General features: G+C 44.3%; 1 protein-coding gene and 1 long non-coding RNA gene across 15 annotated transcripts in view; one reads left to right on the top strand and one right to left on the bottom strand.

Annotated features, from left to right (window-relative positions):
* Positions 1–26,747, bottom strand: part of hdac4 (histone deacetylase 4) — a 595,905-nt gene that overhangs the window by 50,772 nt on the left and 518,386 nt on the right. For 12 of the 14 annotated variants that reach the window (XM_068035894.1, XM_068035896.1, XM_068035900.1 and 9 more), the window contains 2 exons: positions 7,688–7,808; positions 2,595–2,641 (listed from right to left, as the gene is read on the bottom strand). In XM_068035894.1, the coding sequence (XP_067891995.1) occupies positions 2,595–2,641; positions 7,688–7,808 (168 nt within the window). The remainder of the gene's footprint in view (positions 1–2,594; positions 2,642–7,687; positions 7,809–26,747) is intronic. The other 2 variants (XM_068035891.1, XM_068035892.1) reach the window with 1 other exon arrangement.
* Positions 3,682–26,747, top strand: part of LOC137372238 (uncharacterized) — a 114,987-nt gene continuing 91,921 nt past the window's right edge. Inside the window, exons 1-2 of the long non-coding RNA XR_010975411.1 lie at positions 3,682–3,922; positions 7,587–7,661. This is a non-coding gene — a long non-coding RNA (uncharacterized lncRNA). The remainder of the gene's footprint in view (positions 3,923–7,586; positions 7,662–26,747) is intronic.

Genomic DNA, 26,747 nt, shown 5'->3' with positions numbered 1-26,747 from the left:
AAAACAAGCACCTGCTTGCTACATTTTATGGGCCTTCTGAGACAGAGGAGGTCGGCGGGGCGCACAGAATTCGACAGGAGGTGGGGTTGGAGGGCCCGTTGCTGAGTGATTTTGTCAGGAGTGGGTAAGCAGGTGATGGTCTTCCCGCCTAGAGGCCAAATGAGGCCCTTAAGCTGGGATTTAACCATTGACGGAGGGGTGCCTTTGCCACTTGGGGAGGTCGCCTACTAACACAAGGCGCCTTCCCTGCGGGCTTGGGGGGAGGGCGTACGTCCTCTGTGGGCAACCTGTGGCTCATGCAGGACCCTTGCCGGGAATAACTCCACCTCCCTGAACCCCCCCCCACCCCACCTCTCCATGTACTTAACTGCCACCCTCCCAACCGCCCCCCCCCCTTGTCAGGGTCTTCCAGACTGGCTCCAGTGACCCTGCCTCACCTACCTCTGGGCCGGGTCTCCAGCGCTGGGCCTGGGTCCAAGGCCTATGCAGTACTGGCAGTGGTCAGCACTCCCAGTGGCGCTGCCAATACCACAGACCTGCCAGCCAGTGATTGGCCGGCAGCTCTTGGAGGCTGAACCCCCCGTCTTTAAAGGAATGGGGATCCCGACGCCTGGTTCTTAAACGCTGAAACAGTGCAAGGTTGCCGGGGCTGGGGTGGGGGGGGGGCTGGTCTTGGAAAGGCCGAGGCGAGATTCCCCCTGCCATTTTGCGTTAGCACCGGAAGCCTCAGCGGCGCCAAAAATCTAGCCCAATATGTATGCATTTCAGCAAGTGAAAATGCAGTTGCCTTGTGCCTTACATAAAAAAAATACAAAATACTTTGAAAAATTGTCAAGAACTATTTCCCATGTAGATACCAAGAGTCTGGTGTTAAGTGAAACCACAATGTATCTGTATGTGAGTAAACTATTCAACATAGAAACACATGCTGGACCCTCTTCCATTCACATGCACACTAAGCATCATGCTCTTCGGACTGTCTTTGTACTTAATTCTTTTGTTTATTGAACAGATTGAGAGAATGAAGAAATCTGGTACTGCAAAGTTTACATTGTTGTGACAAGTTGGCATTCAACACTAGTGTATGCACTGCTCTTTTACAAACAACTCAAAATTCAGAAAGAAATGAAGCCACCTTCACTCCCCCTAAGTCACTTGTCTTACAAAACTGCTAGATGTGTCAAACACTTTTTATGAAGATTATTTGTGCGTAGGAAACAAAGAAACAACTTTTTTTTAAAATGAAAGCTTTACAAAGTGCTAATTTTAATAACTGTTGGCAGCGCTGCATATTCAACCAAACAGATAAATTGCTGCCATGGGACATGTGCAACACTTGCATGCATGAACCAGTCAAAATAACATTTTTAAAAGTAAAACATTTACTCTTCAAAAATATTCCTCAAGCATGCTGATCAAACAGAGGAAGGAAGCACAAGTGTCACATACAATTGTTGAAGTTTGATCAAAACATTTAGCATTAAGCAAGATTGCTGCATTTACAATCAGAATATTAAAAGCAAGCCAGGGTTTGTAAGTGCTCACAGGGGAATATAAACTGTGGCTTATCTCACACTGGGCAGAATAGCTTGCAAAGCAATAACAATTTTATTTGTCAATGAGAAAAATTAATCCATTCATTATTTTATTTTTTATGTTAAGAAACTCTATAATCTAAACTCTTGTAATGGCACAGCATGTTTATCCATTATGCAGCTGTACATATCACAAGGTTCACAGGTATGATCCATGATCTGTGCTGACTTATCTCAACTCAGTTGAGACAATGTAATACATGCTGCAATTGATTTCAGCAGCCCTTGTTTGGGGAAGAGAAAATCAGGGCTCCTACTGTGGATCATAAATCAGTAATCCTCTTCTGGAAATGTGTGTATGTGTAGATTCTGGTGAGGACACAATTCAGTCGACCGCTGTGTTTCCAACAGTCAAACAGACTGCTGATACTGTCATACACAAATAATGGCGATTCAAGCGAAATACTGAGGATGAATGTACCCTATTAGGAGTCAATACTTTCAGAAAAGGATGAGGGGCAGGGGAGAAATTGGCAAGAAAAGAATGGGACTTCTTCATTTTCTCTCAGTGCTGAACATCATTTGTGGCTAAGGGAGGCACATGCAAACAACTGTTCCCAAGCATGTTGGTTTGAATTGGCTGCTCGAAGTAAGCAGGACAAATTTCTCTCCCACCCTGTGGAAACAGAGCCAGCCTTCACTAAACAATTCCCCACACTGTACAGCTGAGAAAGGGAACTGAGCTGCGTGGTGGAATCGGGGTATTTTCAGTGTGAATCCATGTCCCACCTGCTCTGTGCAACTTTGCAAGTCCCTGCTCTGTGGCAAAATCATCATTCAATTTCCCCGAATCTGTTCCCTGAACAATGCCACACATATTCCAGTTGTGGTTTAGCCAACATTCCTAGTACAGCAAACCTTGAATTCCTGTTTATGGGGGAACATCTGTTCTCAATTATCTGCTGAGTAGAAGTCAAAGCAACAATTTATGTTGCCGCTGAGATGGAAAGAACAAACAAGACATTATTTACACATTTTAAAAGGGAAAAAAAGACTTACTCCAAGACCGCCACAAGGAAGCATAACAAACATTGGGGTGACAGAACCTGTGGAATAACGTTTAAAAAGAGCATTTAGTTAATAGTACCAAGATAAATCATAATGTTTGCAGCAATGCTGTAATGACAACTCAACAATGGGAACTACAAATACAAATGAACGTCTGCAAGGTGTATTTCCTGCTAATGCTGTTATAACCCCTTTTACTGGCCTCTTGGGCCCATGCAAAAGCTTCTATTTTAGTAACAGTTACAAGTTTATTTGCTGGGTTAGGATGTTTAAAGCAATTTTCCCTTCTTTCAAAATTTTTGATATTGTTGTCTGGAATCTAATTGAATGCAAATCAAGATAGAAACTCAAATAATTCATAGTTAAGTAACTATGCAAATTAACAGATGTTTACACACTCCATGGGATTCTGGATTCAAACCTGAATGCTTGTTTGTACAAGAGCTAGAAACAAAGTATTTTTTTCTTTAGCACCTACCACAACAGAAGCAACCTAATTTCCTGAAAAATAACAGTGCATGTTTCTATAATGTATACCTAAATTTAAGACAAATGGGAATGCAATGCCAGCAGTTGCATGGGGTCTGAGGCCCCCTACTTTTCTTGTAAACTACCAATTAGGGAAATATCATGGGTTATGGGTATCTGCACATTTAAAAGCTGTATCTGTGCAGCAATTAAGCATCAATAAGTGAATTTTGAAAAAAATCAAATAGAAACAAAAACAGGCACTTTTTTTCCTTAAACTCCAAGGTCTCCTCTTTGAAATTAAAATAAACTGAACACACTTCACAAATATCTTCATATCATTCTCTTTATCACGATTGAAGCATTTAATAGGTGGTGAAACAAGCAGAAAAATACAATTGGACTTAAAAATAGGTTGTTGTGCTGTGGGTATTCTAACTGGTAGGAAGACTTTTTCAAAGTCACAGAAAACACCCAAGACTACTTTCCAGTATATGGATAAATTTATGAAGTACGAATTGCATTGTTTTCCTCCCACTCATTTCCTGGAAAACATGTTTACCTAAATATTTGCATATAGACTTGGTACTGCAACCTCCATACGGACGTAGGCAACTTATTGTTTTAAACTGGCAGACTTTTTTTTTGGTTCAGACAACAGTTGGCGATTCTTTTCCCCCCTAAAAAAGTTAGCAAATGTGACAGGGGTTTCTAGCATATAGTGGTATATTTTCAATTCAATTCGAGGCGAAAGGCGAAAAGGAAGCAGAAATCAGTAGATGGAAGGAACCAAATATGGGAAATGAAGATGAGAACACAGCTACTTTAGAACAGATTTCAAAACTAAAAAGGTGAGCAATGCAAAGGAGCTTAAAGGGGTTAAAAAAACTAAGTCACAAAAACAGCGAACAGTAACGAAAACAACTTGAACAAAGACGGCTCAAACAAATAATACAGTAAATTGGTATGTTAAGGACAAAAAGGTGCGCATGCTATATTATCACAGGTACTCTGAAAACAATCAGAAAACTAATTAATCGAAGTTAAGTGTGAAAAGCGGAAATATTTAGCATAGAATGTGCTGAAAATGCTCATGCACCACACAGGTTGCATTTTACTTAAGTGAATTATATCACATAACATAGCTTAAATACAAAAGTGAATCTGAATACTTGGAAACAAAAATTAACACTCTTATACCGTGCAAAAACTTTGCATTTAAAGTACTTTCCAAAGTAATATAAAAAACATACATGTCTTAGAAAAATACAGTTTTAGAATTTTGGTAATTTAGTTCATTACCCAAAGCTAATTGGCAGTCTTTATTTTTAGCTCACGTGCTGTGACAATGAAATCAACATGAATATCGTAATAAAACTACTCAAATATCAGGAATGGCTAAATAATAGAATAGGAACCCTAAGAACATAAAATATTTACCAAACAGAAAATGTAAACCTTTGTTTTAGCTTAAGCCATCACCCCTTTATTCTTATTTATACTTGGGCCTTTTTTAAAATAAAGAAATTTGACATATTATTTTCGATATTTTCTTTTAAGATACTTAACATGCTTCTTGCCATTCCCTTCTCCCACAAACCATTTTGAATAATTGTATTTAATAGCTGAAAACCAGACTAAAAGGTTGGAATTCCAGCAACTGAGTCAAGATTAAGTAACAATGGCACAGTTTCCTTCAAAGATGCAGGAATAAACTCAACCCCTTTCCCATGTCATCTCCAACAAGTATGAGGAGCTCATGGACGACTATGTCACAAAAATTGAGATGATCATGGACGACTATGTCACAAAAATTGAGATCAGCTGTTTCTGCCGCTTCCCTCCCATCTCCTGGCCCACCAGGCCGAACTTCCTCTAAAGACCCCCAGCCCTGAACTCATATCTTTCTCTAGTTTCCTATCTCCCTGCGTGCCCTCTGAGCTCATCTTATCCATGAGACCCACCTCATGATCCCTCGACCCTATTCCCAGTAAACTGCTGACTACTCAACCCCCCTTACTATTTCCCATGTTAGCTGATATTATTAATGGTTTTCTCTCTTCAGATACTATCCCTCCTGCTTCAGACATGCCATCACCCCTCTCCTTAAAAAAAACCTTTGACCCCTCAGTGTTCAAACTCCTGCCCCATCTCCAACCTCCCTTTCCTCTCCAAAGTCCTTGGACATGTTGTTCCCTCCCAAATCCCGGAACACCATGTTAAATCCCTCGAATTAGATTTCCGCCCCTGCCACAGTACTGAAATGGCTCTCAAGGTCACAAATGACATCCTATGTGACTGAAAGAAAGGTAAACTATCCTTCCTCGCCTTTTTTGAGCTGTTTGCAGCCTTCAACGCGGTTGACCATATCATCCTCCTCCAATGCCCTTCCACCATCATCCAGCTGGGTGGGACAACACTTGCCTGATTCCATTATTATCTATGCAATTATAGCCAGAGTATCACCTGCAATGACTTTTCTTACTGCTTCCCCACCATTACCTCTGGTGTCCCCTAAGGATCTATCCTCGATCCACTCCTATATCTCATCTACATGCCGTCTCCGAGCACCATTGTCCAAAAACAGAGCGTCAGTTTTCACACGTATGCTGACAACACCCAGTTCTTCCTCACCATCACCACCTCTTTTAACACCTCCATAGTTGCTAAATTATCAGACTGCTTGTCTGGCATCCAACACTGGATAAGCGGAAATTTTCTCCAACTTGATAACAGGAAGACAAAAACTATGGTCTTCAGTCCCCACTATAAACTCCCTTCCCCGGCCGCCGATTCCATCTCTCTCTCCCTGGCACCTATCTGAAGCTAAACCGGACTGTTCACAGACTTGTCTCATATCTGACCCCAAGATGAGGTTCTGACCATATATCCATGCCATCACCACGATCGCCTATTTTCACCTCCGTAACATCTCCCGACACTGTTTCTGCCTCAACTCATCACCTACTGAAGCCCTCATCCATGCCTTTGCTACCTCTAGACATGACTATTGCAATGCACACTCGGTCGGCCTTCCACATTCTTCCCTCTGTAAACTTGAGGTCATCCAAAACTCTGCTGCATGTATCCATACTCGCACCGTCCCAATTACCCATCACTCCTTTGCTCGCCAACCTACAGTGGCGCCCTGTTAAACAATGCCTCAATTTAAATTTTTTTATCCTTATTCTCAAATCCTTCCACAGCCTCTCCCCTATCTCTGGAGTCTCCTGCACCCCACAGACCTCAGATATTTGTGCTCATCCAATTCTGGCTTCTTCAGCATCCCAACTATTATTGTTCCACCATTGGTGACCACACCCACAGCTGCCAAGGCACTAAAGCTCTGGAATTTCCTTCTATGCCCCTCTACTCCTCTTTTCTCCTTTAAGGCTCCTTAAAACATACCTATTGGACCAAGATTTTGGTATCTGCCCTAATATTGCCTTTCAATGGCTTGGTGTCAAATTTTGCTTTACGATGTTCCTGTCTTGGGATGTTTTATTAAATTAAAGGTGCTATAAAAATACAAGCTGCTTCTGTTGTTTTGTGGCCAATCCGTGCATAAAATAAAACGTGATTCTGTGTCCAAAAAGGTTTAAAATTATAGAAAGAGCTCAAAGAAATGAAGTCTACAGTAGATACTTTTGCTGAAAAAAGACAATATTTTCAGCACGTTAAAGTTGGAAAAGTAGATGCTGGCTTATAGCTTACAACATCACAGGTGAGTTTAGTTGCCTGGGTGCATTCAGTCTCTAAAGACCACAGACAATTTGACTCACCTGCTGGCAACCCTTTGGTCCTATCAAGCTATGTGTATTGTTGATTTCTGACTGGCTGAGAGGCTGACTTTTAGGCCTGTTTTTACAGCAAGTCAAACAGCAACCTTTTTTTTTGCAAGTTGTGTCCATTGCCAAAATGAAGCTGGGGCAACAAGAGGCATCAAGTACTTTAAACTTTTTAGAGAGAGAAAAAAGTAAAATTAAAAAAAAATCAGAATGCAATAAGAAAATGACAATGAAAAGAAAGCAATGGGAAAATGGGGAATAGTATTTAGAATTTGTAACATCTTAGTTAAAATGCTGATTTTAAGTGTTTTTTTAAAATCAGTTTAGAGCTAACCATTAAGTAATGAAGTAACATACAATGTAGCTTTATTACCGGAAGATTAGTGACTGTTTCAGAGACAATGCATGAGCTGAAATTTCCCAGCCCAGAGAGAATGCTAGTTTCTCGACTTGCCAGCAGGTTAAAGGGTAAGGGTACCATTCCCCACAGGGAGCTCATATTCTTTCCATGCAACCCAGCTGGATTACATTTAAAATAAGTAAGGACAACGTGACATGCATAAAAAGAACATCCATTAAGTGCAGGTAGCTCCTCAGAAACCCTTTAAACAGGCAAAATACAGAACTTTTACTTTTAAATAGAATGTTGTTGTTACCTGTTAAGCAATGAAACCATTGTGAAGTAAAGATAAACAAGGGTTTTAAAATTCTCCATCTCTTGTTTCAGTGTTTACTGATGTTACATCACCACCAAACCAATGACTGGGAAATAATGGCTATTTCTGGAATGCTGCATCAAAAGGTAAAGAGGAGTGAACTGCGCTGTACCTAGCAGTTTCTTACTGTCAAGCTTCTGTCTGTTCAGTGGGTTTGTGCCATAAAGTAATGCATGCTGCTCCGAATGGACAACCTGTAGTTCTTCCAGCGATGCTTTTCTTCCTCTGATACACTGCAGAAATAAAAACACATTAAAGATATAAGAATAAATACAACTGTAAACTGAAGCCAAAGACGATTCAGTCTAATATAAATCAAGAAAGCTTCTTCTAAAAGTTATTGGCTTGAGTATTTTCATTGATAATTTTAACCCCATCATCTATCATCCTGTAACTACTAAATAAACCACTATCATCTATGGGGTGGAGGAGCTAAAGAGAGTTTGACGACAGAGAAGATAATAAAAGATTGATATGATACACAAAGAATAACAGGCAACTCTAGTGAATTGCATAGCTTTCAATTGATCAAGTGGTTTGAATATCATATTGTAAAAGCATAGTTTAATTAGTTTATCAATATCAAGATTGTTCCCAAACATCCATACTGCCATGGTCAAGAATGATATCTCAGATGTGGAGAACCACACCAGGGTCTCATCGGCACAGGTAGTTTGGTGTGTATAAGCCAACTTGTACAGTATCATACAAATGCTCAATACGCTCATACCACCGACCTCTCTCCACTATTTTAACTGAATTGTTAACCAGTTTGTTATAAATGGGCTAACACCTCCACTAAAAATGGACAGAGAAATTTACTATAAAACATGCCAAACATTTCAATGATTATAGTGACTGTAAAGGAAAAAACAACTTCCTCCTGAGGTCCCCAGTATCACAGATGCCAGTCTTCAGCCAATCCGATTCACTTCACGTGATATCAGGAAATAGCACTGGATACAGCAAAAGCCCCTGACAACATTCCAGAAATAGTACTGAAGATCTGTGCTCCAGAATTAGCCGCATCCCTAGTCAAACTATTCCAGTACAGCTACAACACTGGTTCTACCCGGAAATGTGGAAAATTGCCCAGGTATGTCCTGTGCACAAAAAGCAGGACAAATCCAATCCAGCCAATCACTGCCCTATCAGTCTTCTCTCGATCATCAGTAAAGTGATGGAAGATGTCGTCCGACAGTGCTATCAAGCGGCAGTTGCTTAGCAATAACCTGCTCACTGATGCTCAGTTTGAGTTCTGTCAGGGTCACTCGGCTCATTACAGCCTTGGTCCAAACACGGACAAAAGAACTGAACTCCAGAGGTGAGGTGAGGTGAGAGTGACTGCCCTTGACATCAAGGCTGCATTTGACTGAGCATGGCATCAAGGAGCCCTAGCAAAACGGGAGTCAATGGGAACCAAGGGGAAAACTCTCTGCTAGTTGCAGTCATAGAGTCATATCTGGCACAAAGGAAAATGGTTGTGGTTAATAAAAACAAGAAATGCTGGAACCACTCAGCAGGTCTGGCAGCATCTGTGGAAAGAGAAGCAGAGTTAACGTTTCGGGTCAGTGACCCTTCATCGGTTGTTGGAGGTCAATCATCTCAGTCCCAGGCCATCACTGCAGGAGTTTCTCAGGGTTATGTTTTAGGCCCAACCATCTTCAGCTGCTTCAATGACCTTCCCTCCATCATAAGGTCAGAAGTGGGGATGTTCGCTGATGATTGCACAATTTTTAGCACCATTCGCGACTCCTTAGATACCGAAGTAGCCCATGTCCAGATGCAGCAAGACGTGGACAATATCCAGCTTGGGCTGATAAGTGGCAAGTTACATTCGTGCCACACAAGTGCCAGGTAATGACCATCTCAAAGAAGAGAGAATCTAACCATCTCCTCTTGATGTTCAATGGCATTACCATCACTGAATCCCCCACCAACATCATCCTGGGGATTACCATTGTCTAGAAACTGAACTGGACCAGCCACATGAATGCCGTGGCTACAAGAGCAGGTCAGAGGCTGGGAATTCTGCGGCGGGTAACTCACCTCCTGACTCCCCAAAGCCTGTATATCATCTACTAGGCACAAGTCAGGAGTGTGATGGAATACTATCCACATGCCTGGATGCGTGCAGCTCCAACAACACTCAAGAGGCTCGACATCATCCAGGACAAAGCAGCCTACTTGATTGGCACCCATTAACTTAAACATTCACTCCCTTCACCACCGACACACAGTGGCAGCAGTGTGTACCATCTACAAGATGCACTGCAGCAACTCACCAAGGCTCCTTCGACAGCACCTTACAAACCCACGAACTCTACCACCTAGAAAGACAAGGGCAGCAGATGGGTGGGAACACCACAAGCTGCAAGTTCCCCTCCAAGCCACACAACATCCTGACTTGGAACTATATCGCCGTTCCTTCACTGTCGCTGGGTCAAAATCCTGGAACTCCCTCCCTAACACCACTGTGGGTGTACCTACACCACATGGACTGCAGTGGTTCAATAAGGCAGCTCACCACCACCTGTTCAAGGGCAATTAGGGATGGGAAATAAATGCTGGCCAAGCCAGTGATGCCCTCAGCCCACAAATGAATAAAACAAATGCACTTTTATAAATAGCACATGGTCAAAAATAGTAGTGGCACAGAAGCTAAAAACGTATTTGCACATCACATTGTGACTTACCCAATTAACTCCTATGTCACAACTTATTTCCTCTAGCAATCATTATTGGGCAGATGACACACTGTATATTATTGCTGAATGCTATTAAGGTAAAATTGAGCTACGTGCACATATGTTTAATTGTACATTTTAGTTATAAAACATATATATTTTGCCAGTCCATTAACAACAGTCTCCAAATTGGTAGATATAGTTCCAAACAATTACACAAAACATACCAGAAGTGTGTGATCAGACCAAATGGAAGCAATAATACTTGATATATTTGTGGTAAAGATAATAAATGTGTTGCAGGACAGGAACATATTAAATGGGTCATTTATGGAAAAGCTCATATTTAGCATTACTAAACTCTTTTTATTCTTAATCATCATGGATCTTCTACTTTCCAAAGAAATAAAAATCACAAGTACACAGTTTCTGCCTTTTGAAATGGATGAGAGTCATTGCAGGAATTCAAAACTGGCAATATATACGGTATTTTTAAAAATATTCTTTCACATAGATAAAAAAAATGTATCAATTTTCATGATCTCCTGATTTTGTCTTTCACCATCCTGCTGCCCCCTGCTGTTACAATATTCCCTGCTGGCTGTGAAACAAATCTCATCGTTGGAGATACAAACAGCAGGGGGCTTATGCAGTTCTGCTTAAATATACAGAGTGGAACCTATTTAGGACATAATGCTTAAGTGAGTGCGAGACTTAAGGCACAAGAATCTTTAGTACCAAATGTCACAATATGTAGCAATGGACTTAACTCTCAAAACATAATTTTTCTGCTAATTACATAAACTTGCACATACAATGTGTACTAATCCAGTTCCACTGTACCTATTGGACTAAACAGATTCTGAATGCATGTCCCAAACAAATTCACTGCTTGCAGTTTTCCTATTATGCTTCCTTCATTATTTTAAAATTACATATACCCTAGTAGCTTGCAGTCCATTGTATAGTTAGTCTGAGTCTTTTGATCGGCATAACAGAGAAAAGCTGTTCAGTATTCTGTTTAATTTCCATAACGTGTATGCCAGCCGTCCAGTTAACTAAGTAGATGGGATTGCAATACTTTATTTATATTCTTCTATAATATATATCTCATTGGTGTCTCTTCTAATAGGCACATTTTACAGAGGAATGACTGCAGCAGTTTAATCCTGCTGAATTAAAATCCAGTTGAAGAAATATTATGGTTGGATAAGGAACTCTAGCAAACTGGTTGATTTATATATACACACAATTTCAAAACTTTTCATATCACAGCTAATATATTAATTCATGCAGCAAATCAATCAAAACAAAAACGGAAAAAGCTGAGCCAATTTTGGATCAATGTACTGAGATTTCTAAAACATGTAGCTATGCAGGTGAAATGTGAGACTGGCTTTATGTAGTGGAGCATGTAAAAACGGGATAAGGAAGAAACACTTGGATCAGGGATTTGTTACCACAGGAATTACTGTAACGGAGGTGATTTGGCAATCTGGAACTCTGCGTGCTGGAATCGAGTATCCAGTTAGCCAGAGTTAAGTCGAGATGTAGTCGTTTGTGGTGTGCATCTGGTGTGACATATTGTAATAATATTTCTCTATTTCCAAAATACCCAAGGAAGCGTATACAATCTCAAGCATGAACCCATAATCTTCTTACAATTCTGCCATACTGTAGTATAAACTCTATCAAGAGGAATCCATTTCTTTCATACAGATCAACTTGCTTGGCATACCAAAATTATTAGAATAAAGTTTTACACTTTACATTCCCTGGATTATGCTTAATTTCTAGCTTAATTCTTCCAACGTCCTTTTAAAAAAGGAGAAAGCAAAGAAACTCCACCAACAGCAAAAATACCTTTATTAATAATGCAGTCAAAAGGTCTGTAGCCTATGGACTTTAAAAAGAAAATCTCAATCAGAAATGAAAGCCAGACATCTCATCCCGGGTATTTAACCTGCAATCTGAAGAGCAATAAAACATTGTAGACTTTCAGGGATACAACTTCATCTTAGCAGAAGAATAATTCATTACGCATTAAATGGTCTAACAGTCCTGTCTCTACTGTCTGACACCCCGAGCAATACCACAGGAGATCTGCTTGTATGTAGTGATATGATCCTGTAGTTTTTTTCTTTTCCGGGAGGTATGCGGTGTGCCTTTAAGGCTGTAAAAGGGTCAGTACTGCTTTAAGAACAAGCCAGCCTCAGAAGTTAGCAGGCATTATGGAGAAGGTGCATTCTGGATACAACCCTACAGAGAGGAAACCAACCAATTTCAACTAGTGCATCGTGGTTGCCTTGGACACAGCCACTCAGAGACTAAAGGTCGAGATATAACGTTACAATTAAATTTTGAACTGGCTTATAGTGGAGACAGACTGTTCTGACAGACAGACAGCTGGACCAGCATAAACAGAACAGAGGTCTCCGATAATTTAAACTGAAGAAAGGGAAGATAGACTGTGACAATCTCTTATCCCTCAAAAATTCTAAAGCCAAATTGATTCATTGAAAAGTGTTTGCAAGTGGTTGATCTATGGTGGTCATCGCTGGACGGTCGAATTGAAGCTTCGGATGTTGGACATTTTACTATTCCCATCAGCCAGCTGCAAGGACTTCAAGCAACCTTGGACAGTTCCACATTGGAGGATTTCACTTCGGCAAGAGCGTAAATCTGCATGGACTTTATTGTATTTACTTTATTTAAAAAAAAGTTTATATCTTAGTAGTGTTTAAGAATTTAGTTTTTCTAATTAACAGTTAACTTGTTGATCTAAAGACACCTGGTTTGGTTCACCTCATTCAGGGAGTTAATAGATGGTTCAATTTGGCTGTGGATTTCTTTAATTTGGAAAGTTGAAAGTGATATGTTAGGCGATCTGTGGGGTGGCAGGCCTGAATTGACAATGCGTTGCACCCACCACAATCGGAATTATATATTTTGATTGGGGGCTTTGACTGGAGCGGTCAGTCGTAACCGTAGATAAAAGCTTTAAGAAAACATTAACCATGCTGAATTTTATTGAAACTGCTGTGCATGTTTCTGGAAGGTCCATATTATTCAACAGAATGGAAGTTAGACATGTCAAACAGGAAGCGAATATGTTGATCATATTAATTTTAGTACGTGGATCAAGTTTCATCAAAAGCTTTGATGGGGACCTTGCCCCAAGAGCGATCCCATTTTCAGACCAGTTACACCTGTAGGTGGCACTGTGATAGGAGTTTACAATGTAAAGGGAAGAACACACCTTTCATGTCAAAGATTCACTCATAGTACTGCCACATATATTGGTACTGTTTGTACAGATATATGGTCTGCTTTTTCGGAAAGCTTTTTGTGTTAGAATATTCACTTTAAACATTTTCTCGAGTTTCCATTTAAAAGAATACATTTACTCAATTGATTCTTCTGTCAGAGCTCCAACAGCATCTTGATATATTTCCATGCAAATTTTTCATCATGCTGCTTTGAAATTTACATTTCTTTATTTCATGAAATAATACATTCTTCCTTCTATCCAGGTTATAATACTCCCACTCTCCCTTCCACTGTTATCAATAGCACTCCTGCTTGTGCCCCTGCTCAGGCTGCCAGTCCCCTGCTGTTTCACACCATAATATAAAAGCATGCCCTGCTGAAAATCTTTGTTTCCTTACGAAATGATTTTTGTGGCCCGTTGAGCCAGGTTTCCAAAATGGGGTTTGGGAAGGGAATCTGCAATTGGAACAAACCGCTCTACACAATCAGTAGCGCAGTCTCAATCAATGGGTGGAAATCAGAAAGTTTCCCGATCCAATCTGGAGTCGGACAGGGCTGTCCTCTCTCCCTTGTCTTGTTTGTACTGAACCCTTTGCTGAGTCTATCAGGAAGGATGCGAGCATAAGAAGGGTGACAATCCCAGGGAGTGGAGGCACTCAGGTTAAAACCTCCCTGTACATGGATGACGTCGCCGTCTTCTGCTCGGATCCGCTGTCTGTGCGCAGTTTGATGAGCATCTGCGACCAGTTCGAACTGGCCTCGGGAGCCAAAGTTAACCACGGCAAGAGCGAGGCCATGTTCGTTGGGAACTGGGCTGACCGATCCTTTGTCCCCTTCACCGTCAGGTCAGACTACGATTCGGAAGGGCCGGGGCGTGCACCAAACCCTGGGAGGAGCGAGTAGCCAGGGTACAACACAAGCTGAGCATGTGGGAGCAGCGATCTCTCTCCATTGTGGGTAAGAAACTGGTCATCAGGTGCGAGACGCTCACGTTGTTGCTGTACGTGGCGCAGGTCTGGCCCATACCCCACTCCTGCGCTGTGACGGTCACCCGAGCCATTTTCCGCTTCATCTGGGGATCCAAAATGGACCGGGTCCGGAGGGACACTATGTTCAAACCTCTGGATAAGGGCGGGAAAAATGTACCCAACGTCACCCTCATCCTGATGACTACCTTCGTGTGCGGCTGCATCAAGCTGTGTAGACCTCCAGTATGCAAACTCCAAGTGTCACTACGTGCTGAGGTTCTATCTGTCCCTGGTGTTGCGAAGGATGGGCCTGGTCACATTGCCGCGGAACGCTCGATGCAGTTGGACTATGCCGTACCACCTTATCCTTTGTGGAGCAGTTTCTGCGGAATAACATCTTTGACCACCAATCCATCAGGCAGTGTTCTGCACGTAATGTCCGCAAGGCCATACGGGAAAAGGAGATGGTGGATCCTGTCGGATGGTTCCCCGAGCAGACCGCCAAAGTCATTTGGCGGAATGCCTCATCACCAGAACTTTCAAACAAGCACCAAGATGTAGCTTGGCTGGTGGTGAGAAGAGCCCTCCCCGTCAGATCCTTCCTGCACACCCGAAGTCTCACCCCCTCCGCACAATGCCCTCGAGGTGGCTGTGGTGGGGAAAGAGACGGTCGCCCACCTCCTTCTGGAATGTGTCTTTGCAAAGCAGGTGTGGAAAGAGATGCAGTGGTTTTTGTCGAGGTTCATCCCAAGCAGCTCTGTAACACAGGAGTCTGTGCTCTACGGGCTGTTCCCAGGGACGCACACCGAGATAAACATCAACTGCTGCTGGAGGACTATCAATTTGGTGAAAGACGCCCTTTGGTCTGCCCGAAACTTGCTGGTCTTCCAGCACAAAGAGTTGTCCACGACCGAATGTTGCAGACTGGCACATTCCAAGGTCCAGGACTATGTGCTGAGAGATGCACTAAAGCTTGGGGCAGCCGCAGCAAAGACTCAATGGGGAAAGACCACTGTGTAAGGTCCCCTCACCAAGCTGAATGGAGGGGCTGGATCCATGGAAAACCCCTCGAACTGTACTGGGAAAATTTTCGTTTGCTGTAAAATGTATATGGCATGAGAAATGAAATGGAAGGGTTGTGAGGCAACTCACTCCTGTATTGAAGGAAACTGACCTCCTTTGCACTGTTTGTAATTTTTGACTTGGTGCTGTTTGGAACTGTTTAGTCATGTATTTTTTTTTTATACAGATTTTTATGAATAAAGTATATTTTGGAAATAAGAAAAAGTATTTCACTCTGCTGGCCGCACCCCCCGTGTTCTAGTATGTTGAGTTGACCTCCACACGTATCTGCCCATGTCAAGCCTCTGACTCTTAATGGTGCCAGGAATGTATTAGCCAGTTTCTGGATGGCCTTTTCCATTACCCCAATTCTTTGCAGAAAAATGATTTCCATTGTATTTCTGGCTTGTCACAATAGCCCTTGGTCCCAGCCGGGCTGTTTTCACAGTCACCCAAGCTCTGCCTCCTGCCCATCTGTAACTAATTGGCTTTCTCCTCTGTCAGCAAATTTTTTTTAAATAGCTTTTTTCCCCTAACTTTTTAATATTTTCATTTTCCTGAGTGAACAACAACCCCTATTTCCTCAACCTTAACTGCTGCCTCCTGGGAGATTCTTTATAGGGCTTCCACTGTCCGCTCCTGAACTTGATTGCCCTCTCCCAAACATTTTTCCACAAATAACTTGATTTAAACTTTTCATTTCATAAATATTTGTTCATTTAATCACCTGTAACAAAGAATTAAAAATTTTTAATCAATACAAATGTGAAAAATATGCAATTTTAACAATGTTCAATTTTTGTCCAGAGCTGTACCTCTGAATTATATATGCTGGAGCATAGGTAGTGCACTTACTGTCATGGATGCATGAGTATCAGTCCACTCTATTGATGCTTTTCTTTTTAAGCTTCTAGCAATTTCTACACAGTTGCTTTTCAAATAATTTTGGAAGCGGAGGAAAAATTACAGCTTTATATTGAGTGTTCTGTTTAAGAGAGGCTGTATGAGTGTATGCATTCATGTTTCAAGTGAGAAAAATCAGTATTCTGATCACACATCAATTGTATGGTGTTCTATTAATTTATAAAGTCTAACAAGCTGAGAAATAAAAAGAAATACGGAGGAAGACCTCAGGGAAGAGAGAGAGGAAGAGAGAGAAAGGGATAGAGGGAGGGAGGGGAATAGAGTGGGCAAAGGGAAAGGGCAACAGTTTGAGGGAGAAGAGAAGCCCTGGCTCTCCAGCATCCTCTCTGGCAGGTTTTGTGATGGGAGGTGGTGGTGGTGGGGAGGTGGGGGGCGTGGGGGAGGTGGGGGGCGTGGGGGTGGTGAGGTTAATGCACTGAGAGGGAGGAGCAGATAGAAGGCCAAGTGTGAAGTGATTGGCAGCAGAATAAGAGTAGATGAGGATACAAGGATTAAGAGGATATTTCAAAAGGTGGAGGGATAAGGACAGTGATGGGAGTGAGGGGCTGGTAGGAAGGGGAGGAGGCAGGGTGAAGGTGAAGAGGTAGGGGTATACAATGGAGAGAATGTGATTGGGGCAGGGGATGGAAACGGCTTTGCTAAACGCCATTTTGCACAGAACTCTCACCCCAAAAGCAGCCTGCAGCCAGTGGTGGCTCCTTTCTCTGCCATACCATCCATTTCCTCCATCTGAAAGGAAAGGAAAAAAATGGCAACAAAGAGAGAAACAAGTTGGAGAGAGGAGGAAAGAAAAAAAAAAAATCAGGAAGAGAGAGAGGAACAGTAATATGAAGCCAACAGAGACAGGCAGGAGAGATACTGTATTCTCTGATTTACTGAGTGCAAGACCACAGGAGATCAATTTGTTAATATTAAAATGTTCATGAATTTGAAATTTCAATATTTAAAGATAGTCTTTTTTTCTCCTCTTTCCATGTGCCAGCTATCAAATAAAATATATCCACGTAGGTTGATTTTTTTTTGAAAGATACACCACATATTCTTCCAAACGGTTTACTTAGAGGATGTCAAATGTAGATGTCATAAACTTTTTGATAATGCTTATAAGGTACACTGAAGAATACATTACTGACATTGCCAAAGCTCCCTCAATCCCCCTTTCGGATCCTTCAACAGGTATCGGTATGTAAACACCAGGTAATATTTCCCTTGTACCAAACTAGACCTCAAGGTATTAAAAAGTAGGTCCAACTATTAGCAGGTTATTTATCCTGGTCAAGAGTTAGAGTCAGAGAGATACAGCACTGAAACAGGCCCTTCGGCCCACCGAGTCTGTGCCGACCATCAACCACCCAGTTATACTAATCCTACATTAATCCCATGTCCCCTACCGCATCCCCACCTTCCCTCAATTCTCCTACCACCTACCTACACTAGGGGCAATTTACAATGGCCAATTTACCTATCAACCTGCAAGTCTTTGGCTGTGGGAGGAAACCAGAGCACCTGGCAGAAACTCAAGCGGTCACAGGGAGAACTTGCCCAGAACCGAACCCGGGTTGCTGGAGCTGTGAGGCTGCGGTGCTAACCACTGCGCCACTGTGCCGCCCTATACCTGTTCAAAATACATATAAATTTATTAATTGATATATTACTGGATGTCGGGATACTTATACAGAATACAGCCAGGTAAGCAGTCTAGTAAAGGTGCCTTATAAAATAATAAAATTCCAAAGAACAAGACAGTATGGTCTACACACTGGGATATTTAAAACATGTTCGGACCACTGGCTGATGTGTCAATGTATCCAACAATGGGTGTAACTCGATCAGCACATCTCTAGGTGTGTGGTCACCATATAGGTTTTCATATAATTCAATACATGAAACATGGAAATAATATATTCCAAATCTTACCAAACATTGCTATATTTCTATTTATACTTCTTCCATATGGGATTACTGTTCAGTACAGTTATGTACCAGTATTATTATTTTGTAGGTAAAAGTTCAGATGGACTGGTGCCAGCATCATGCTGAGCTGCAGGTCTTTGAAATCACAATATAAATATGTTTGTACTTAGTGATGTGTTTCAGTTTTAAACCAACCAAGTGATGGTCTCACCTGATGAATATCATCTGTTTTACTAAAAGACAAAATACATTTTTGGGAGAATATAGTTTTATAACCAGAATCAACTGAAATACTTCAAGAGTCAAGATTAAGATTTTTATTTTGTGTTTGGAATATGGAAATAGTGTTGCCAAAATGACATTCCTTGGTGGCGAGGCCTCGTAGTGGTCCCCCTGCCGCTCGACGACAGGAACCCCTTTAAAGTATTTTAATCTATTTAAATTACATGAATAAAGACCTACCTTGATGCGACGGATGTCCCGTTCCGATATTCCGGCCGTTTGCTGGAATTCCAGCGTCTTCGGATCTGTTCAGAGATCTGAGGCAGAACACTGGTGGGGAGGGGGTAGGAGTGAAGTTCTCAGGGCTCGAGGGGTGGAGTGGGGAAAACTCTTGCTATTGGTTGCGGGGATGCTGGGAAGGGGTTGAAGGTTGAAGTGAAGAAAGTTCGGGGTTGGGGGGGGTGGGGGGAACGGTCAGGATCTAGAGTTAACTTTTTGGCGGGGGAGAGGGCAATTAATAAATTGAGTAGTCATTAGGGGAGTGGGAGAGGGATTGAAACTGCAAATAAAGTTTTAAATTTTTTTTTTTTTAAAGACCAGTACCTTAAAAAATTTAAATGGGCCCGAAGGGCTTGGAGCCCTATAAAAATAGTGCCGGACGCCATTGCTGGGGACAGAGCGCCTGCCCCCTCTATGGAAATGAGCCGCCATGCTAAATACCGTGGTGGCTTAGTGGCGCACATCTCGCTTGTGCGCTGCGCCGTTTTTGAAGCTCACTGCTGAGATGGGTGGCAAGCTGGAAAAATTCAGCCCATAGTTATGAAAAATTAATTTGGCAATGCCACTTTCTCGAAGTATCTACTTGCCATCCCAGATGACACATTTTACTGTGTTTACAGTCCCTTTGACAGTCAGCACTTTCTACATGACTTATGTAAACTAGTAGTCTTTTAAATGAGCAGCTTGGGAAATGCTGGTTCAGTAAGTGAATAATGCAAATAATTCATGACTACTTACAATGTCATGCTACAATAAATGATATTAATTCAACAAGTAAAATGATGTATAGTATTGGGAATTGGAAATGTTTTTCCTGCACAGTGATTTTAGTAAACATGGGGAAAATATAGTGATCAGTGCAGACATGCCTGGAGTCCAACCCAATCTGAATAAATGACCTACAGAGTGCCGAGATATATAGATCAATTGTGCAAAGAAGGAAACTATGACATTTCACTGTTAGCTGCCCATAAATATATCTGTTGTACTGGAATTGACTATCCCTGACTTTGGGAATGGTCTGCATAGAAACGCAGACCAATTTCAGGAGCAAATGCTTCTTTAAATGTAACTATCATACTTGTTCCTGGGTATTAAGCACTTAGCACCATTTTTAATGAACAAGGGTAGATATAATGAATATAAGAAAGTACACCTAAAAATTACCTTATTGCATATAGTAGTGTTAAAATTCAACAGCTGGAATGCAAAATAGAGGAAAAGACAAACCAGAACCAAAAACTCAGACTGAACAGTGAATTATCACCGTTTTCATTTATGTTTAAAAATAGTAATTTATATAACATTACATCCAGAAGTTTTATCCATCATACTTCCATTATCCTGCATATATAATTAATTTCTGCATCTCTTTTATATTTCATATCACAATGGCAATGTTCTAAGCGGGTTGATAAACCTCCAATGTGGATATGTGAAAATATCAAATGAACGAAAGAGTAAACACAACTTCAGGATGCCTCGAAGTGCTCTCCAACCAATGAAGTACTTTTGAAGTGTTGCAATGTAGGAACGACAGCAGTAACTTTGTGCACAGCAAGGTCCCACAAACAGCAATGGCCAGATAATCTGTTTTGATGTTAGTTGACAGCAGGGAGAATGCCCTGCCCTTCTTCAAAAGATGTTATGGGACCTTTTAAATCCATCCGAGAAGGTATATGGGGCCTCAGCTTAACATCTCATTTGAAAGACAGCATTTCTCCGACAGTGCAACACTCCCTCTGTACAGCATTGACGTATGAGTCAAGATTATTAAAATCCTTGGGCTGGGAATAAACCCGCAACTTTCTAACTCAAAGGCCAGAGTACTACCATTGATTCACGGCTGACACTTTATGAAGCATGAGCAGTCAGTAAAAGTGGCCGATAAAAGAAAGGAGAAGCGGAAACAATCAAATGGCGCAAATGGCTTTAAAAATGTTGTGAAGTGAGTTTTCTCGCAGTTGAAAATTTACTGGTAGAATTAACATCTGCAGTTCACTGACAATTCAAAGCTGTTTTTGCACTAATAAAAGTTTGAATTGTCCAATAATTTTAAACTCTCAAATATTACTACAAAATGGGAATTTAATGCTTTTTGTAAAATTAGCAGAAATTTTGAATTAACTGACTTATGGCTCGATGACTTTAAAGTAAGACGAGACAGTAATATAAAGAATCTCATAAGAAATTAAATGTGCACACAATTTTTCAAATGAGACATTAAACTAAGACCGCATCTGCCTTTTCAGGTGCATGTAGAACAGGGTTGTCCAACTTTTTCATGTGGGCGGGGGGGGTGGGGGGTGCTGAAAAAATTTTGGAAAGATAAAAGCATTCAAATTCATCTTGCTATCAATCAAAACAACAAAGTTGCATTTATGTGAAGAAGCTTTCAATGAAAAAACTAATTTGTTGACTTACTTTCAGGTTACTACGTTTTTCTTTTTTTTATTCATTCATGGGATGTGGGCATCGCTGGCCAGGCCAGCATTTATTGCCCATCCTTAATTGCCCTTGAGAAGGTGGTGGTGAGCTGACTTCTTGAACCGCTGTGGTCCGTGGGAGGTAGGTACACCCACAGTGCTGTTAGGAAGCAAGTTCCAGGATCTTGACCCAGCGAAAGTGAAGGAACGGCGATATAGATCCAAGTCAGGGTGGTGTGCGACTTGGAGGGAAACTTGCAGGTGGTGGTGTTCCCATACAATTGCTGCCCTTGTCCTTCTAGTTGGTAGAGGTCGCGGGTTTGGAAGGTGCTGTCTAAGGAGCCTTGGTGCATTGCTGCAGTGCATCTTGCAGATGGTACACACTGCTGCCACTGTGTGTCGGCAGTGGAGGGAGTGAATATTTTTTATGGATGGGGTGCCAATCAAGCAGGCTGCTCTGTCCTGGATGGGGGTGTTGAACTTCGAGTGTTGTTGGAGCTGCACCCGTCCAGGCAAGTGGAAAGTATTCCATCACACTCCTGACTTGTGCCTTGTAGACGGTGGACAGGCTTTGGGGAGTCGGGAGGTGAGTTACTCGCTGCAGGATTCCTAGCCTCTGACCTGCTCTTGTAGCCACGGTATTTATATGGCTACTCCAGTTCAATTTCTGGTCAATGGTAGCCCGTAGGATGTTGATAGTGGGAGATTCAGCGATGGTAATGCCATTGAATGTCAAGTGGAGATGGTTAAATTCTCTCTCGTTTGACATGGTCATTGCTGGCACAAATGTTACTTGCCATTTATCAGCCCAGCCTGGATATTGTCCAGGTCTTGCTGCATTTCTACACAGACTACTTCATTATCTGAGGAGTTGCGAATGGTGCTGAACATTGTGCAATCATCAGTGAACATCCCCACTTCTGACCTTATGATTGAAGGAAGGTCAATGATGAAGCAGCTGAAGATGGTTGGGCCTAGGACACTACCCTGAGGAACTCCTGCAGTGATGTCCTGGAGCTCAGATGATTGACCTCCAACAATCACAACCATCTTCCTTTGCGCGAGGTATGACTCCAACCAGCAGAGAGTTTTCCCCCGATTCCTATTGACTTTAGTTTTGCAAGGGCTCCTTGATGCCATACTCGGTCAAATGCTGCCTTGATGTCAAGGACAGTCACTCTCACCTCACCTCTTGAGTTCAGCCCTTTTGTCCATGTTTGAACCAAGGCTGTAATGAGGTTAGGACTAAGTGGCCCTGGCAGAACCCAAACTGAGCGTCACTGAGCAGGTTATGGCTAACCAAGTGTTGCTTGATGGCACTGTTGATGACACCTTCCATCACTTTGCTGATGATTGAGAGTAGACTGATGGGGGCAGTAATTGGCCAGGTTGGACTTGTCCTGCTTTTTGTGTACAGGACATAACTGGGCAATTTTCCGTATTGCTGGGTAGATGCCAGTGTTGTAGCTGTACTGGAACAGCTTGGCTAGGGGCGCGGCAAGTTCTGGAGCACAGATCTTCAGTACTATTGCCATAATATTGTCAGGGCCCATAGCCTTTGCAGTATCCAGTGCCTTCAGTCACTTCTTGATATCATGCAGAGTGAATCGAATTGGCTAAAGTCTGGCATCAGCGATGCTGGGGACTTCAGGAGGAGGCCGAGATGGATCATCAACTCGGCACTTCTGGCTGAAGATTGTTGCAAATGCTTCAGCCTTATCTTTCGCACTGCTGGGCTCCCCCATCATTGAGGATGGGGATATTTGTGGAGCCACCTCCTCCAGTCAATTGTTTAATTGTCCACCACCATTCACGGCTGGATGTGGCAGGACTGCAGAGCTTAGATCTGATCGGTTGGTTATGGGATCTCTTCGCTCTGTCTATTGCATGCTGCTCACGCAGTTTGGCATGCAGATAGTCCTGTGTTGTAGCTTCACCAGGCTAACACCTCATTTTGAGGTATGCCTGGTGCTGCTCCTGGCATGCCCTCCTGCACTCTTCATTGAACCAGGGTTGGTCTCCTGGCTTGATGGTAATGGTAGGGTGGGGTGGGGTGGGGTGTGGGGGATATGCCGGGCCATGAGGTTACAGATTGTGGTTGAGTACAATTCTGCTGCTGCTGCTGATGGCCCACAGCGCCTCATGGATGCCCAGTTTTGCATTGCTAGATCTGTTCGAAAGCTATCCCATTTAGCATGGCGGTAGTGCCACACAACACAATGGAGCGTATTCTCAACATGAAGGCGGGACTTGGTCTCCACAAGGACTGTGCGGTGGTCACTGCTACCAATACTGTCATGGACAGATGCATCTGCGGCAGGCAGACTGGTGAGGACAAGGTCAAGTATGTTTTTGCCTCTTGTAGGTTCCCTCACCACCTGCCGCGGACACGGTCGAGCCACTATGTCATTTGGGACTCGGCCAGCTTGGTCAGTAGTGGTGCTACCGAGCCACTCGGTGAAGGATGTTGAAGTCCCCCACCCAGAGTACATTCTGGGCCCTTGCCACCCACAGTGCTTCCTTCAAGTGGTGTCCAACATTCATCAGCTGAAGGAGGGCAGTAGATGTTAATCAGCAGGAGGTTTCCTTGTCCATGTTTGACCTGATGCCATGAGACTTCATGGGGTCCAGAGTCGATGTTGAGGACTTACAGGGCAACTCCCTCGCGACTGTATACCACTGTGCCGCCACCTCTGCTGCGTCTGTCCTGCTGGTGGGACAGGACATACCTGGGGATGGCGATGGCAGTGTCTGGGAAATTGTTTGCCAGGTATGATTCAGTGAGTATGACTATGTCAGGCAGTTGTTTGACTTGTCTGTGGGACAGCTCTCCCAACTTTGGCACAAGCCCCCAGATGTTAGAAGGGGGGGACTTTACAGGGTTGGGCTTGCCGTGGTCTTTTCCAGTGCCGAGGTTGATGCTGGGTGGTCCGTCCGGTTTCATTCTTTTTTATTGACTTCGCAGCGGTTAGATACAACTGAGTGGCTTGTTAGACCATTTCAGAGGGCATGTAAGAGTCAACACACTGCTGGGGGTCAGGAGTCACATGTAGGCCAGACCAGGTAAGGACAGAACATTTCCTTTCCTGAAGGAAATTAATGACCAGATGGGTTTTACAACAATCGACAAAGGTTTCATGGCCTTAGACCAGCTTTTAATTCAGATTTGTTATTTGAATTCAAATTCCACCTTCTGCTGTGGCTTGATTTGAACCCCCCTCCCCCTTCTCCCCCCCTCTCTCTCGTCCCACCCCCCACCTTCTCTCTCTCTCTCCTCTCCCCCCCCCCTCTCTCTCCTCCCCCCCCCTCTCTCTCCTCCCCCCCCTCCCCCTTCTCTCTCTCTTCTCCCCCCCTCTCTCACTCTCTCTCCTCCCCCCCTCCCCCTTCTCTCTCTCATCTCTCCTCCCCCCTCCCCCTTCTCTCTCTCTCTCATCCTCCCCCCCCTCCCCCTTCTCTCTCTCTCTCTCCTCCCCCCCTCCCCCTTCTCTCTTTCTCTCCTCCCCCCCCTCCCCCTTCTCTCTTTCTCCTCCTCCCCCCCTCTCTCTCTCTCTTCTCCCCCCTCGCTCTCTCTCTCTCTTCTCCCCCCGCTCTCTCTCTCTCTCTCCTCTCCCCCCCTCCCCTTCTCTCTCTCCTCCCCCCTCTCTCTCTTCTCCCCCCCCTCCCTTCTCTCTCTCTTCTCCCCCCCTCTCTCTCTCCCCCCCTCCCCTTCTCTCTCTCTTCTCCCCCCCTCTCTCTCTCCCCCCCTCCCCTTCTCTCTCTCTCTCCCCCCCTCTCTCTCTCCCCCCTCTCTCTCTCTCTCTCTCTCTCCCCCCCCCCTCTCTCTCTCTCTCTTTCCCCCCCCCTCTCTCTCTCTCTCTCTTCCCCCCCTCTCTCTCTCTCTCATCTTCCCCCCCTCTCTCTCTCTCTCTCTCCCCCCCTCTCTCTCTCTCTCTCTCTTCCCCCCCCTCTCTCTCTCTCTTCCCCCCCCTCTCTCATCTCTCTCTCTCTCTCCCCCCCCTCTCTCTCTCTCTCTTCCCCCCCCTCTCACTCTCTCGCTTCCCCCCCCTCTCTCTCTCTCTCTTCCCCCCCCTCTCTCTCTCTCTCTTCCCCGCCCCCTCTCTTCTCTCTCTCTTCCCCTCGACCCCCGCTCTCTCTCTCTCTCTTCCCCCCCCTCTCTCTCTCTCTCTCGCTTCCCCCCCCCTCGCTCTCTCTCTCTCTCTTCCCCCCCTCTCTCTCTCTCGCCCCCCCCTCTCTCTCTCTCTTCCCCCCACCCCTCTCTCTCTCTCTCTCTCTCCCCCCCCTCTCTCTCTCTCTCTCTCTTCCCCCCCCCTCTCTCTCTCTCTCTCCCACCATCCCCCCTCTCTCTCTCCCCCCACCCCCTCTCTCTCTCTCCCCCACCCCTCTCTCTCTCTCTCCCCCCACCCCTCTCTCTCTCTCCCCCCACCCCCTTCTCTCTCTCTCCCCCCACCCCTCTCTCTCTCTCTCCCCCCACCTCTCTCTCTCTCTCTCCCCCCCACCTCTCTCTCCTCTCCCCCCTCCCCCTTCTCTCCTCCCCCCTCCCCCTTCTCTCTCTCCCCCCTCCCCCTTCTCTCCTCCCCCCTCCCCCCTCCCTCTCTCTCTCTCTCTCCCCCCACCTCCTCTCTCTCTCTCCCCCCACCCCTCTCTCTCTCTCTCCCCCCACCCCCTCTCTCTCTCTCTCCCCCCACCCCTCTCTCTCTCTCTCCCCCCACCCCTCTCTCTCTCTCTCCCCCCACCTCCCTCTCTCTCTCTCTCCCCCCCACCCCTCTCTCTCCTCTCTCCCCCCCCACCTCTCTCTCTCTCTCTCCCCCCACCTCTCTCTCTCTCTCTCCCCCCACCTCTCTCTCTCTCTCTCTTCCCCCCACCTCCCTCCTCTCTCTCTCTCTTCCCCCACCTCCCTCTCTCTCTCTCTCTTCCCCCCCTACCTCCCTCTCTCTCTCTCTCATCCCCCCCCTACCTCCTCTCTCTCTCTTCCCCCACCTCCCTCTCTCTCTCTCTTCCCCCCACCTCCCTCTCTCTCTCTCTCTTCCCCCCACCTCCCTCTCTCTCTCTCTCTCTTTCCCCCACCTCCCTCTCCTCTCTCTCTCTTCCCCCCACCTCCCTCTCTCTCTCTCTCTTCCCCCCACCTCCCTCTCTCTCTCTCTCTCTTCCCCCCACCTCCCTCTCTCTCTCTCTCTTCCCCCCACCTCCCTCTCTCTCTCTCTCTTCCCCCACCTCCCTCCTCTCTCTCTCTTCCCCCACCTCCCTCCCTCTCTCTCTCTTCCCCCCACCTCCTCCTCTCTCTCTCTCTCTCTCTCCACCCTCTCCCCCACCCCTCTCTCTCCCCCACCCCTCTCTCTCTCCCCACCCCTCTCTCTCTCCCCCACCCCTCTCTCTCTCCCCCCACCCCTCTCTCTCTCTCTCTCTCCCCCACCCCTCTCTCA

This window comes from Heterodontus francisci, chromosome 7 (assembly GCF_036365525.1).
Source record: "Heterodontus francisci isolate sHetFra1 chromosome 7, sHetFra1.hap1, whole genome shotgun sequence".
NCBI classification, from domain to species: Eukaryota; Metazoa; Chordata; class Chondrichthyes; order Heterodontiformes; family Heterodontidae; genus Heterodontus; species Heterodontus francisci.
The sequence above is the reverse complement of the archived record's forward strand: the minus strand, read 5'-3'. Positions and strand labels throughout refer to the sequence as shown.